Source organism: Zonotrichia leucophrys, chromosome 4, assembly GCF_028769735.1.
Source record: "Zonotrichia leucophrys gambelii isolate GWCS_2022_RI chromosome 4, RI_Zleu_2.0, whole genome shotgun sequence".
NCBI lineage: Eukaryota > Metazoa > Chordata > Aves > Passeriformes > Passerellidae > Zonotrichia > Zonotrichia leucophrys.
This window is the reverse complement of record NC_088173.1, coordinates 9,641,781-9,655,520: the sequence shown is the minus strand read 5'-3', so window position 1 is coordinate 9,655,520 and position 13,740 is coordinate 9,641,781. Positions and strand designations below refer to the sequence as shown.

General features: G+C 37.4%; 1 protein-coding gene across 2 annotated transcripts in view; it reads left to right on the top strand.

Moving 5' to 3' along the window:
• Positions 1-13,740, top strand: part of DLC1 (DLC1 Rho GTPase activating protein) — a 213,087-nt gene that overhangs the window by 112,826 nt on the left and 86,521 nt on the right. The window contains exon 1 of one of the 2 annotated variants that reach the window (XM_064710451.1): positions 1,662-1,966. The exons of the other annotated variant lie outside the window; for it this stretch is intronic. Within the exon in view, the coding sequence (XP_064566521.1) occupies positions 1,852-1,966 (115 nt within the window). The 5' untranslated portion in view covers positions 1,662-1,851. Of the gene's footprint in view, positions 1-1,661; positions 1,967-13,740 lie in introns of those variants that run through there. 2 annotated transcript variants of the gene reach the window in all.

Below are 13,740 nucleotides of genomic sequence, written 5' to 3'. Positions count from 1 at the left end.
TAATGCTCTTCTGAGCTGTTCATTAATAGCAAGAACAGCAAATCTCATCTGAACAGAGTGTACATGTTTCAAAACAGATACTTTGTGCTCTGGTCATCGTGTCACCATTTGCCTATGTAAGCCTCTGTCAGGATTTTCCTGTGTAAGCATTGCACTTGCTCTACCAGGAATTTTTGTAAGAATAATAATTAAGAAAAAAACAAAACACACACACACCAAAAAAAAAAAAAAAGAGAAAAGAAACCAACAAAAGTACCACAACCATGCAAGAGTGTGTTATCATATTGAATTTCTCTGGAGAGTTGGCTGCTTCTTTCTCCATCCGGTCTCAGAAAGAAGGAGGGGGATAATGAGGAAAGCAACAGCAAACTATAGAGATCACTCACTGCTGTTTTGTTCAAAGACACACACAGGACATTAGTGTTTGCAGATGCTCTATAAAGATAAAAGACTAAGGCCTAGATGGGAAGAAATTATGATCTGCATTAAATAGATGATGAGCCAGTTATTCCCTCAGTTACACTATTGCAAATCTCATAAATTTCATTTCATTGTCAGAATGAGATAATGATTTCTCTTAAAGGAAATGATGACTAGTGAAAATGAAGGGAACTGAGAAGACAATAGAAAAAAATAACAACAAATAAGAGAGTGTGAAAGAAATTATCTCATGTCATGAAAAGAAAAACTTTTGTTTTAGGAAGAAATTCAAAGGGAATGAAAATCTCTTTGTTAAGGGTTAAAACTCTCAGTTCTGTAATTTGGTCTCTCTATGCCAACCTTGCAAGAAGTTAATCAATCAATTCTAATGATAATACTTCTAAAGAAAATAATGGTATCTAATATTAATTACTGTAGTTGCTGTAAAAAAAAGTTAAGGACTACCTGTAGAATGAACGTAGACAACTTTATTTGACAGGTTTTGTTTTCCCATATAATGGAGGACATTAGGTTTTTAAACTGGTATTTCTCATCTCTTCACACATTACCACATAGTATTAAAAAGGGAAAGAGAGTCTCAGGCACTCCTTTTTTCCTCCCTTTCTCCCTCAGGGAAGCCACAGGACACAGTAATCAATTAAAAAGGTCAAAATAAGCAAGGTCAAATGGCTTCATTTACTGTGACTATTAATCTCAGTTACATTGGTAAATATTTTTCATATGGGAACTTATCTTTCCACTCAGCAAAGTGTGGGGGCTTAGTTCCCTCTCCTTTTTTATTATCTCCCCTCTTCCTTTCATTTTTTTATTTCCTTTCATTAGTGTGTTGTCATTAAGTACTAAATATAGGGAACTCAGAATCAGGCTCTGTTCTCTGCCTTAAGTAGAGTAAAATGCAAAAAATATATGGTGACAAAATAAAATACCTGATCTCTAGATATTTAAAATTACTTTATCTCTTTTCTATTTCTTACCTTTTTCATGTCCAAACATGAAAGATTACCTGAAATATCAGCTAAGCAGGGAAATATTATCCTAATAAATGAGCATGCAAGTATGTGCCTGGTAAGTTATTTGATTAAACAGGAAGCTAGAATCCTATAGATATCCACAAATAAAGCCCCAAATCTAAATGACTGTATCGTTAGCTCATTTGTAAACTGTTCCAGATGTAAGATTTTGGCAGCTTTCCAGTAGGCTGGCTGCAGTCTGAGCTTTCCTGCATCCGCAGTGAGAACTGCAATGCCTGACTCTTCAAGGGAAAGCTCCACAAGGCTGATGACAAATTATATAAAGTAACAACCTGCCTGCCTGGCAAAGAGGAATCCAAACAGATCCTCGGCAGAGAATGCCCTTTTTCCTGGGGCTAAGCTACAGCCGTTTGACCTGGATGTGTGATCGATCTGCATTATGCATCACCCGGTGAAAGCCCCTCTGAGGAGATCATTTAGTGATCATATCAGGGACTCCACTGCCAGAGCCTTGGATGTTATCTGGAAAAACACGAGAGACAGACGACTGGCAGGTGAGAAGGACATTACATAAAGATATTTTAAAATTCATAAGGGATCAAAATCTATGACAGCAATTAGAGGTATCATTTTCATTTGTGTCGATGTAGCCTCTGAGTATTTCTCCAGCCTTTTGTTTGTGTGTCATGTTACATCTGTGCTGTGCCTAGGGTGGAACTGTGTGTGCTCCTCTAACTAGATGAGACAAACTTCGGTTAAAAGAAGAACAGCAGTGAATTTTGGTTCAGTATTATGGCACAAATTCCTCAGACTAAAGTGTGCTGAAGCATTTTATTTTGCTGTTAGGTCAGACCTTGTGCTTCACTGCTGTGATGTGCTTCAGTGAGTTGCGTTACGGAGCGTTTTGTAGCCAAGGAGTGTGTCAGTTGGAATATCTGGGCTGTGCACTGAGCAATTACTGGTATTTCCTCTGGCAAGGATTTCAGTGCTGTGAGCTCCAAGTGAGTATCAGGTATGCCAGAGCTAGGCTTCTGAGATATAAATTACCAGCCATCTATAGAGTTTTAGTCCACATTTTTATTTTGACTTGCAAATATTCAAAAACTGGGGGCAGAACATGATAGAGGGCTGGAGAAGAAGATAATTTAACTCACTTTATTTTTCTCTTCTATTATTGTCTATTAGATGAATGCTTCTCATTCACCCTGCTGAGGTTGTTACTTTTATTTTGCAGCATTTAGAGGTTTCAAAAAAGGCAGCAGAAATGCACAATGGGTGTGTCTGCCAGAGGGATTGTTTTGGTTTGTTTGTATACTTACAGTGGGGGTGGTTTATTCCAGGGGGAAGGAAGGAGAGAGGAGAAATGTGAATAATGATAAGATCAGATGAGATGACCAAGAGCCAGACTTTATGGCTTACTAATGTAAACTGAACTTTTACATCACTCTCCTGAGTTTACGTTTTGCAGAAATAAGAGTAGCTAAGTGCATAACAGACATTTGGTTGAGTACTGATTCCAAAACTGATTACATTGGGTAATCAGGCAGTGAGTGGCCATTGCCTATAAAGAAACACGTGGGCAAAATCTGCTCTGAATTAGATCTACTCATAAAAACTTGCTTTGCCCACGTGTATAAGTGACTGGATTAATTCTGTGCCTATTCCCATAGATGGCAAAGGAGAGTGAGTTTCCTAGGCAGAGGAATTCAGCTTTACACTATTATACAGTAAAAGCTCATGGTCACAGGAGATGGGGGCATCATATTTACTTTAGTGCTCTGTAGGTGGTCATAAATATGGCAGTGTCATAAAAGCACTGGACTAAACCTCACTTCACAGCAAACAGAACTGGGCAGACAGTCCACTTCATCTCTCAAAAGTGTGTTATAAAACTGGGATTCTTTGGTAGCCTTAACCACTGCAAGACGTGTTGCAGCAGTCACAACACAGGTCCTGATGTTCAGGGCAGTGCTGAAACTCCACTGAAAGAAGCACTGAGAGGAAAGAAATTCTGAGAGAAAGGGCATGCATATTACACAAATCTATAAAAGGGAAGCCAGAGGGGCCAAGTCAGCCTTTGTTTAATCTGCATGCTGCCTGGTCAGCTGGACACTTGTTTATCCTGAGATTCTTTGCCATTCTACCTGCTGGAGATGTTTATGTGAATGCTTTGAAGTGAGCCTTTTAATTTATCATTACGTTCAGAATGGCATTTGCATCAACAGAGTCCAAGTACCTCTGGCATGTGTCCACATACAACAACTGCTACCAACTGTCTTCTATAAAATTGTTTCCCTCTCATCAGCTGACATAGGAAAGCATTTAATGATATGTAATTTATACCTTCAGAATGTGACCTACATATGAAAGTATGCAGATTTTATCAGGATACGAAGAGAACTTGATAAATGTATATATTTAACCTTGCATATGATTATCAAATATTTGTAGGCTAAACAACTGCTAATTATATTTCTGGAGACTCTGTCACATTCCTAGAAACGGGGAGTGAACGTGAACCCTTTAGCCCCTTTAGCTGCACTGATAAGGGTCGGCATGTTTTTATTCTACTTGGCAGCTGGTTATGAGCCATCACAGTTTTTATCAATACAAGGCTTAGATGTTAGGGGACCCTTAAAAACTGTGACAGTTTCATTTTCCAGGCTGTGCTGGTGATATAGACTTGTCAGTCCACTAGTATATTTGGGCTGCTGTCTGTCAGAAAACCTTAAAATCAGGCTGAACTCCCAATAAGAAGTATGTAGTTAGAGCAGATGTCAGGGTGTATTCCAGAAGATACTTCATGATTAACAGAGATTCAGGGGGAGAAACAAAACAGCAAGTTGTGTTGCTGTTCTGTTTGTTCTCTGGGATATCAGCAGTTTAAACTGCTGACTACCTGAAAATGGTCAAGAAGGGTCATGACACTGAAAGAAGAAATCCTCTTAGATCAGCAATTTGTGTTATCAGGACACGCCTTTAAAAAAACACATTCTTTGCAAAAGAAAGAAGAAAATCTGAAATATGCATTCTTCATGACATATTCAAGACAAAGTAAATGTTTTGCCTTCAAAAAATCCTTCTAGCCTGCACACAGAAATAGCCCTTCATGAAATGTAATTTGATATAATCATCAAACAGGGAGTACTATCTACTTCCTAAGTAGAAAATATATCATAGAAAACGTTTTTTCCATTAGATAAGAATGGCTGGAGAAGAGAAGACTTTGGGAAGACCTTGTAGCAGCCTTCCGGTATTTAAAAGGGGCTTACAAGAAAGCTGGACAGGATTTTCACAAGGGCATGCAGGGAAAGGACAAAGGGTAATGGACTTAAACTGAAAGACAGTAGGTTTACACTAGATGTTAGGAAGAAATTCTGTACTATAAGGGTAGTGAGGCACTGGCACAGGTTGCTCCCTGTCCCTAGAGGTGTTTGAGACAGGGCTGGATGCGGTTTTGACCACCCTGGTCTAATTGGAGGTGTTCCTGCCCGTGGCAGGGGGCTGCAACTAGATGATCTTTGAGATCCCTTCTAACCTAAACCACTCTATCATTCTAGGATTCTATGATCATATAGTCTTACTGACACAAAAGAAAGTCAGCAATAGTCCTGTGCAAAAGGTGTCCGAAATGTTTGAGATGCTGTTAAAACTGCATGGAATTAATTGACTGTAGCTAAAAACCCTTTGATTTTGAGTGGGTGCAGTAAAGGAATGCAAATGAATGCAGACTGCCTTCTCAGGTCACCTCTGTGTGCTCTCCCATACTGGGCACTGTAGAGCAGCATCCTGATGCTGCTTTCAAACCCCAGCACCAGGCCTGAGTTACTGCCTGTGCTGTCTCATCACATGGCAGAGCAACTTGTGATTCAGCCTGCTGGGGCGGAGCACACTCATATAAATATGGTATATTATTGTACCATATTATGGTACATTGTTACTGTTGTATAAATTTGGTATAGCATATAAATATGGTATATATTTATAAATAAAATACCTATCCTGAGGAGCAGTGAGCTGCAGCTCATCGCAGTCACATCATAGCAGCACAGATCATGGTTTTCCACTCTGCATTTTTTCCTCCTTCTTGTTTTACAGAGAAAAAGAACATCTAGACACATGTATGTAGTCATATCTGGAGATCTTAAAATGTAGAAAATTATTTACTAGGTAAATCATTAAATATTTTCAATTTCTGGGACATCTAAAATGCCCACTAGAAGTGAGAAAAAGTTTGGGGTAACAGATAATAGAGTGAACAGCAAAAAACAAGGACTAAGGAGAGAAGAAGACTTAAGTTGACAGAGCCTCTAAATAGACAATATAAAAATGGTAACTTTTCCTGTTACTGCATTCACAAGAAATAGAATTGGAGTTCCTAGTTAATTCCCCTTACTAGTGTCAGACCACATCCTCAGCTGGGAAGGAAAGAACATTCTGGCTTCTTCAGTGGACAGACCTCCCAAAGAGACCAGGATTTCATGCACAAGGGCAGCAGCACAGAATGAGCTTTCAGAGAACAGGAAGCGTCATTCTCAGCTCTCAGATGCACACACCCTCAAAACATTTTAGACAGATTTTTCCTAGTGCCTTCGCTGTTCTCTGAATTTACATCACCCAAAGTAGCATTTATCTGCATTGTCCTAAGTGCCATTATGTGTACCATACAACATCACTAAAGATCCTGGCTTTTACATTTTCACCAGCATATTTTGGAATGATGCATGAATACAACTGACTACTAATGTGCCTGTCTTAAATTAAGGGGCTTTTTTTATGGTGCAAAAGTTACATTGTCTTCTGAAATTCTGGTATTATAGACAAAAAAAAGAAGGTGTAGGTAGTCTGAGGTTGGTGAATTACTGATAGCTTTGCTGCAGAAGCTTAGCCATTGAAAGCCTGGGGTAAAAATTTTGTTATTTGGTATTTTAAAAATAAACTTTCAGCTATTCTAGTTGAAATTATATTGTTTATTTACCTACTTACCATGTCTCATGTTCAATTGTCTTTTTTTTCTAATTTAAAGTTCACTAAAATTTCTCAATATTGTATTTACCCCAGGAATGTATTTAATTTGTACCTTCTAGCCTACTTAAGTGGGCTTTTGCTGCCATTGTTTTTATTGGTTTTGTTTTCTGTTCATTGCCAAAGAAATCAAAATTACTCAATTTCCAAGATCTGTTACAGACCAATTCTCATTATGCCTACTTTGCTAGTACTTGAGTCATCCAGAAAGATTCTGTATGTCCTTGTAAGCTATTGCTAAAGATATAGCCAAAGAGGGAACTCTGGGGTTGGTGTAAAAGTAATCCCATCAAGCAATTAATTTCCATTTAGATTACTTTAGATTATCAGTCAACTTTCATCTCGTTTTCATGGGTTTAGTACAGGCTGGGTTATTTTTGAGTCTCTTAATGAAAAATTTTCTGCAAGGCCCTTTGGGTAGACCTTTTATTCTTTAATTTATCATGATTAGCTAAAATTATACCACTATTTAATATTTTCTTTCTACTGGCCATTATCAATTTGTTGGACTTGTCAAGGAACATTGTGTGCATCTGTTGCATACTCTCTCTTCTTGTTGATGCCTAATTTGTTCTCCATTATCAACATCCCTGTATTGCCAGTGGATTTATAATTGCTGTTTTCTCTTACACTTTCCTCTTACCTCTGATGCCTTAAAACATACTCATGTACAGATTGTGAAGTCTGTGAGTATATATACCTAATTATTCTTAAACAATTCTCAGATATTGCTTATACTTCAAAGCATGTCTGTAGCCGTCTATAGCAAGTAAAGGAAGGAAAGAAAGGAATTTTTATCCTTTGAAAATGTTTTAAGCCCCATGTTAAGCGAAGAATTTTGCACTACATTTCAACTGTCCTCAAAATTTATGCTCATGCAGAAGAGAAATTACTTCTTGAGGTGTTGGCTTTGTTCTGAGACTGGAGAAAGATTTACAGTGTGTGTAGGTGAAATAAGGTCTTAGGAAATGGATACTTTGCAGAACCCAAGACCACTTGAAATATAGCTTCAGATATATCACTGTTTGTCTCTATCAGCATTTTTAGGAAATTACTGACCCCCAATCTGGAGAAAATCTCCTACAGGTTTGGTACTTTACTCAGGCTATTATATAAGTACTATTATATAAACCTAGCCACCTACCATGATGTAGAGCATAATCAACTATTGATTTTATACATATTTGTAAATAGAGCATAATTTATGGAAAATAAATAGGAAAACAGTAAATAACAATTGTCTGACAACTGAAGGAGCTGTGTCTACAATAAAGCAAGGATAGCACACCCAGTGCAAAACATATGAATAATTTATTTTGGTTGAATGGTTAAATATCATTACCATACACAGTTTCCTCCCTTTGAGAGTACTCATAAGGTTTGCTGCTATCAGTATAATTACTAAAAAAGCTTACATTGTAAGATGTTTCTTGAGAAAACATCAGTTTCATGCTTGTAGTTTATTATACTTCACATCTTTCAAATTCAGATATCAAATGCAATCAGAAGTAATACATTTCATAAATAGCACACACTTGTCTAATTTTTTGAAAATATTGCCACAATAAATTCCAATAGGATATCTAGAGTATTGTATTGTATGCCTTTTTTAGCATTGGTATTTTTATCGTGGAATGACTGTAATTCATTAAAGGCAACATCCTTCAGTCAAAATACTCACTCAAAATGGCCCTGGGAATTAAATGCATCATTGGGTTCTTATTCCATATTCTGTTTCTCAATTTCTTATTCTCTACATGAAAATGTAGAGAAGTGCCAAAAAATGTTGTAGGTGCCTGTAGTGTGAAGCTGGTGTTTATTTTCAGCTACTGGAATGTCTTGTTCCCAAACCTCTTATTCTTCTAATTTGAAGTCTAATGCCAAAAGAGGTTGAAGCTCTCAAAGAGAAGAGAATGTGTGCGTACTCTGTCACCTTGTATATTTGTAATAGATATTTTCATACAACTGAGCTAAATTGCGCTGTTGGGAGACTGGACAGTTGGACAGTTTTTTATATGACTTTCCCATTTTCCTCCATTAGTGAAATTTTAAACATTTATCTCATGGAGCTCCACCATCATTTCTGTAATCAGGCAACAACAATGGCACTGTTTAGTCCAAGTTTACAATAAGAAGAACACAGTATACTAAGCATATTGTAAAAGTGGTTGCTACAAAATCCTCATGCATTCAAAATACAACAGCTGGAGAGGATTATGTAAATACATCCTTTTTTCAGTGTTCTGCTTTTTTCTGTCATTTTTCTGGTTTTTTTCTGCAGTCATTGTAGCCAATTCTAGGACTGCAGCAATCAGACAGCAAGCCCGTGTCCTGTCCTGCCTCAGATTTTAGGGATGTGCAGAAAATCCAGTCCCCAGACACTTCAGCAATTAGGAATTTTTAGAAATAACTTCACTGTTTTCATGGGGACTCCAAACTGATTCTTTGTTAGCATGGGTCAAGGAGGAAGGGAGCACACCCAGAGCCGTCCACAAATCGTGTCCAAGAGGAACTGAGCAATTGTGTAACTCTGCACGTGGAGAATGAGCATCCAAGTGAGAAAAATGTCACTGCTCCATCAGGCAGCTCTGACAGGAGTGGAAGGAAAGATGCAATACACCTGGCAACCACCTGTTAGGAAACCAGCCTCATCATTTATATTTTTCAGCATGCAGGCTTATATGTGGTACACGTTGTCAAATGGGGATTAAAAATGAGTGAGAAAGATGAAAATTATGGTCTGCTCTCTCCAGGCCCAGTTTTGTAATTCATCATGGTGGAAATTGTTAAACTCTGGTCTTAAACACTGGATAGCACAAGATAAGCAGCATTGTGTCTCTGCTAGAAGTCTGTGTTATTGACAGACAACCAGGAGGCCTCATCTTCTCCTGCCATTTGAACATTCATGTGCACTTACCAAAGGCAGAGGCTCACAATCCCCAGACCCAGCTCCCCAGACCGTGACTTCTTTCGGCACTGAGCAGGCCTTTTGCACATCTAAAAGACGACTATATATTTGAGACATTTCTAAAAACTGCTGAAAGTGCTGAACTGCTTTGTATCTGATTGTTTGGAAGGAGTCTTGCTCACAAAATATTTCAACTGCTACAGTTCTGCTAACATCTGGACATCTTCCTTACGTCAGAGGTGGATGATGAGATCCAGATGCTATGACTTACTGATGTTTTCATTAACTTCTTAGCAGTTTTTGTCTTTGTTTTGTTTACCAACTGCAACTTCTTAACTCCAACTCACATATGTGAGTGTTACTGGGGAGATGGGGAGAAGAGCTGGAAAGGAGGGGGGCTGCCAGAGAAATTAAATTACTTTTTGGCCCAGATCCAAAAGAACTGATTTCTCTTATTACAATACTCTGTCCCAGGACATGCAGTCTGTGGGAAGGTCAGCCCCAGATGATAAGAAGCATTTCACCAAGCTGCTATTTTCAGTAAAAATGAGCTATATGATTTGCTAATTATGTTCTATTTTAAAAGTAAACATGTTAAGCTATGAAGACAACAGGAAATGAGGATGTAAGATAATATTAATGGCAACCTTGTGAACTTTGCATTTACAATCATGCTTAAACCTAATTGCCATATAGAGAATATTTATTACTCTGAGGGAATGCCACTATTGGAGCAGACACAGGAGGGAGACTACTTATATTGTAGGCTACACGTTAGGAACTCACTGAATAATTCTTTGGCAAAAAACAGTGTAAAAAAAGAAAAAAAAACAAACAAAAAAACAGAAAAATCCCCAACATATCCAAGAAGCTGTATAGTATCTGTGTGGAAATAAATGCCTTATATTTTCTAATTATAAAAATTATTATCCTCTACATATTATAGAATTACATTTATAAGAATTTAAACCATTTCCAAAGACTAGTTCCTTCAGCTTTTTATCACTGAAAATAGAGGTAGTGCTGGCAAAACAGCTTTCTGTTCAGTGGACATCCTATTAAGAGGTTGAAGTGAATTTTCAAAAACTGACTAAAGTTGCATTTGCATTTTATGTAGCCATGCACTTAACTTTTTTGAGGGAATTGAAATAGAGAGAAACATCACAGCACATTGATTGCCTGACTGATCAATATCCTTATTAATAAATGTTGCAGCACTGTGAAAGAAATTGCGATCAAGAAAATCTTGTTCTGAAGATATTATAATCTGTTAAACAACCACTGACAGTGCTCAGTAGGAGAGAGTAACAGCAGAATCCATAGAAGTATGTATTATGTACGCCAAAAAAAAGGCAGCAGCCCCTCAGACCAGCACAGGCAGAGAGACCTTATCAATCCACTGAGCTTCCTCCTGCACTGCCCTGTTCACCAACTTGCAGGAATATGGGAAAACAGAAAATGGGCCAAATTATTCCAGTGCAGGAAGTATCTCCCTGTATGGAGTTTGGTCAGTGATATCAGTATTTCCAAACTCTTAGAAGGTCAATTAGCAGTATAGTTTATTTTTTGAATTATGGATGTGTTTGTCTAAGGGTGCACGTATCTGTCTTAATCTTATACAGAGGCAGCTAATAAAAATAATAGGAGAGAAATGTTTAGGCAGGTTCTACTTCCAAGTGGTAGATTAAACATACAAAAAAAAAAAAGAACAAAATAAATTTATAATAGCTAGCTAGTCAGTCAGTTAGTTGGGCAGCAGAAAAAAATACAATAGCAAAAGTAGGTAATAAGATCTGAGAAGCTATTTTCAAAGCAATATATTATAAAGTTGTGACCAGATGTGCAAAGATGTAAGATTTTTTTTTTTACTTCATCCTACTTCACACCCATGTCTCTTGTGATTTGACTTCAAAAGCATCTTTAATTTCTCACGTTCTCTTATGTGAAAATAGAATGGAGCCTATCCGTTGCCATAGCTTTTGGATTATACTGTATTAGAAATTGGAGTGGTTTATGTTTTGCAGTTTCTCACAAATAGGGATGAGAGTTTGGCATATTTTTCTGAGGGACCTGAACTAATAGAAACTGATTGCTGGACAGGCATAAGGAAAAAGGAAATCTGCATTCTGCTTTTCTCTTCTTCTTTCATATTTTGAGGTCTCTCGTGTGTACCGATGCAATTTTATTTGGCAGAGAGAGATAAGACAGAACCAATACAAGGCTGTTCAGCTTTAGATGATATTTTTGTTGATGCTCCAAAAGGCTCTTAGTGTCTATCAGTATTCAGTTCAAATTTCACAGCATTCTTTCAGAGTTTCTGCAAGAGCTCCTTGATGATGAAGTTCTGTTTTGGCAGCCATCCTGCAGTAGCAAAGTATCTGCCATGTGAGCTGAAGGAACAACTGGCCTGCCCTGATGAGCCACGGGCAAGAAGAGCTTGGTGGGTAACTGCCTGTCACCGCCAGTCACCTCAGAAAATGTCAAGGCTTTAAGCTGATGCTGGTCCATAGCACTGAGAAAAACAGAAATTTGTGTTGTCTCATGTATAGTTCATATATTATTGAATGTACAATGTCTTTTTTGCTTTTACTTTGCTCATTAATCTGATAGTCTTCCAGGTCACTATCTGTGAAATACATAAAAGCAAGTATGATTTCAAAAGGCCAAGTAAGCAGTTCACTTCCACCCAAGACTTTTATATGACATCTCATGCTTTGAAACATCATTTGTCCATCTTTGCAGTCAGTATTCAGAGCTCAAGCACAGAGACATGACTGTGAAATGTTCCCAGAAGGCTGGTGCAAAAGAAGCCTGACCTCAATCCTCTATTTTCTCTCCATATCTGCTACTTGTCAAGACATCTTGATTTTTCCCTCAGTGAGGTACACAGCTGCTTTGTGTGCTGTGCTTACCTTGATACATTAGTTCTTTCCATGCCTACTTCCCCTCATCCCAAACACATTAATTTGACGATGGTAAGTTAAGCCTTCAAGTATGTGATATTTATCTGCCATGATGCTACCTCTGATCAGTACTTAATCAAATATTCCTGGTTTTTTGAACCCCACACAGAGACAAAAAGCATAACGTTTTTCAATGCAGATGAAAACAACTTTACTGAGCAACCTGATTGAGAGAGGGTTTACTTTATCATCAATTAGTTTGTTAAGAGTGCTTGATAGCTTGGGGGAGATATAAATTTGAGTGATCTTGCTATAAGGTAGTTCAGATTAAACTGAAAGTTTGGTAGGATTCAAAAAGCTAAGAAACCTGGATAATAATTTTGAGGACAGTTGCTGAAGTCAAGCAGAACACTGAACTTCTGTTTTTAATTGATGGCACAGTGAATTAATTTCATGTAATGGACCTGAAGAAGAAAAACTCTTGTCTTTTTCCTAACATGAGAAGGTGCTGCCTAAAAATGTCTTGTTGTGCAGAACCAAGACAAACAGGATTGCAATCAGACATTTATGTTGATGAATTTGTTTGTTTTTCTGCTGCAAGAATTTGCTGAATGGACATATCCACAACTCCAACTTCAAATACAGAAGTGCTGACCATATTCCTCTGTGCACCACACATTTTAGCCTGAGAACCTAATGAGGATTACAATATTGATAAAATCCTGACATTCAATCTTTTAGCCAGAATTAGAGTGGTTTTGTTCACAGTTGCATCAACAAAGAAAAGGAAGATCATGTTTCCATATGATTTTTCAATTAGACATTTTTACATACAGTGCATGCATACACACACACACACACACACATATATATATGTCACACACACACATATATATATATATATATATATATATGTTTCTTACTATGTAGATTAATCTTCTGGATTTCTACAATAAAGTAAATGAGATAGGAAGAATGCTGAAGCAATAATAATCTCATAGTCAGAATTTCTCTAAATTTTTCTAATAAAGTTCTCTAGTAAGACTGTTCCTTGGCTTTAAATCTAATGTTGGGGTCAATCCAGAATTCCCGGAGAGCTGTTTACTAGTTGACTGCCAGTTCATCATTTTTGTGTGTCAGATCATATGGGAAAGCCACAGTTCCTTTTCTGAGCCAAAAAGAATACTATGACCTGCAATTCTAACCTTCTACCTTATAAATCTCATAAAATCTCACACAGTAACTTGCACATTTGATAATTCTATATGTTTCATTTTAATTTTTAAGTTCAGATATCATTTTCTCAATTTTTACTCTAGTAGTAACCTCTATAATTTGATTTTGAATCTTTTGTTCACTGGAAGATGAAATTATCTGTAGTCTGTTAAGACCCTCAAACAAGCACTCAGATACTTCAAGCAGGAAAGAAAATTACTGCACAAATATTTATCACTGGCATCAGCACAAGTATTGTAGAAACACAGATTCCTTG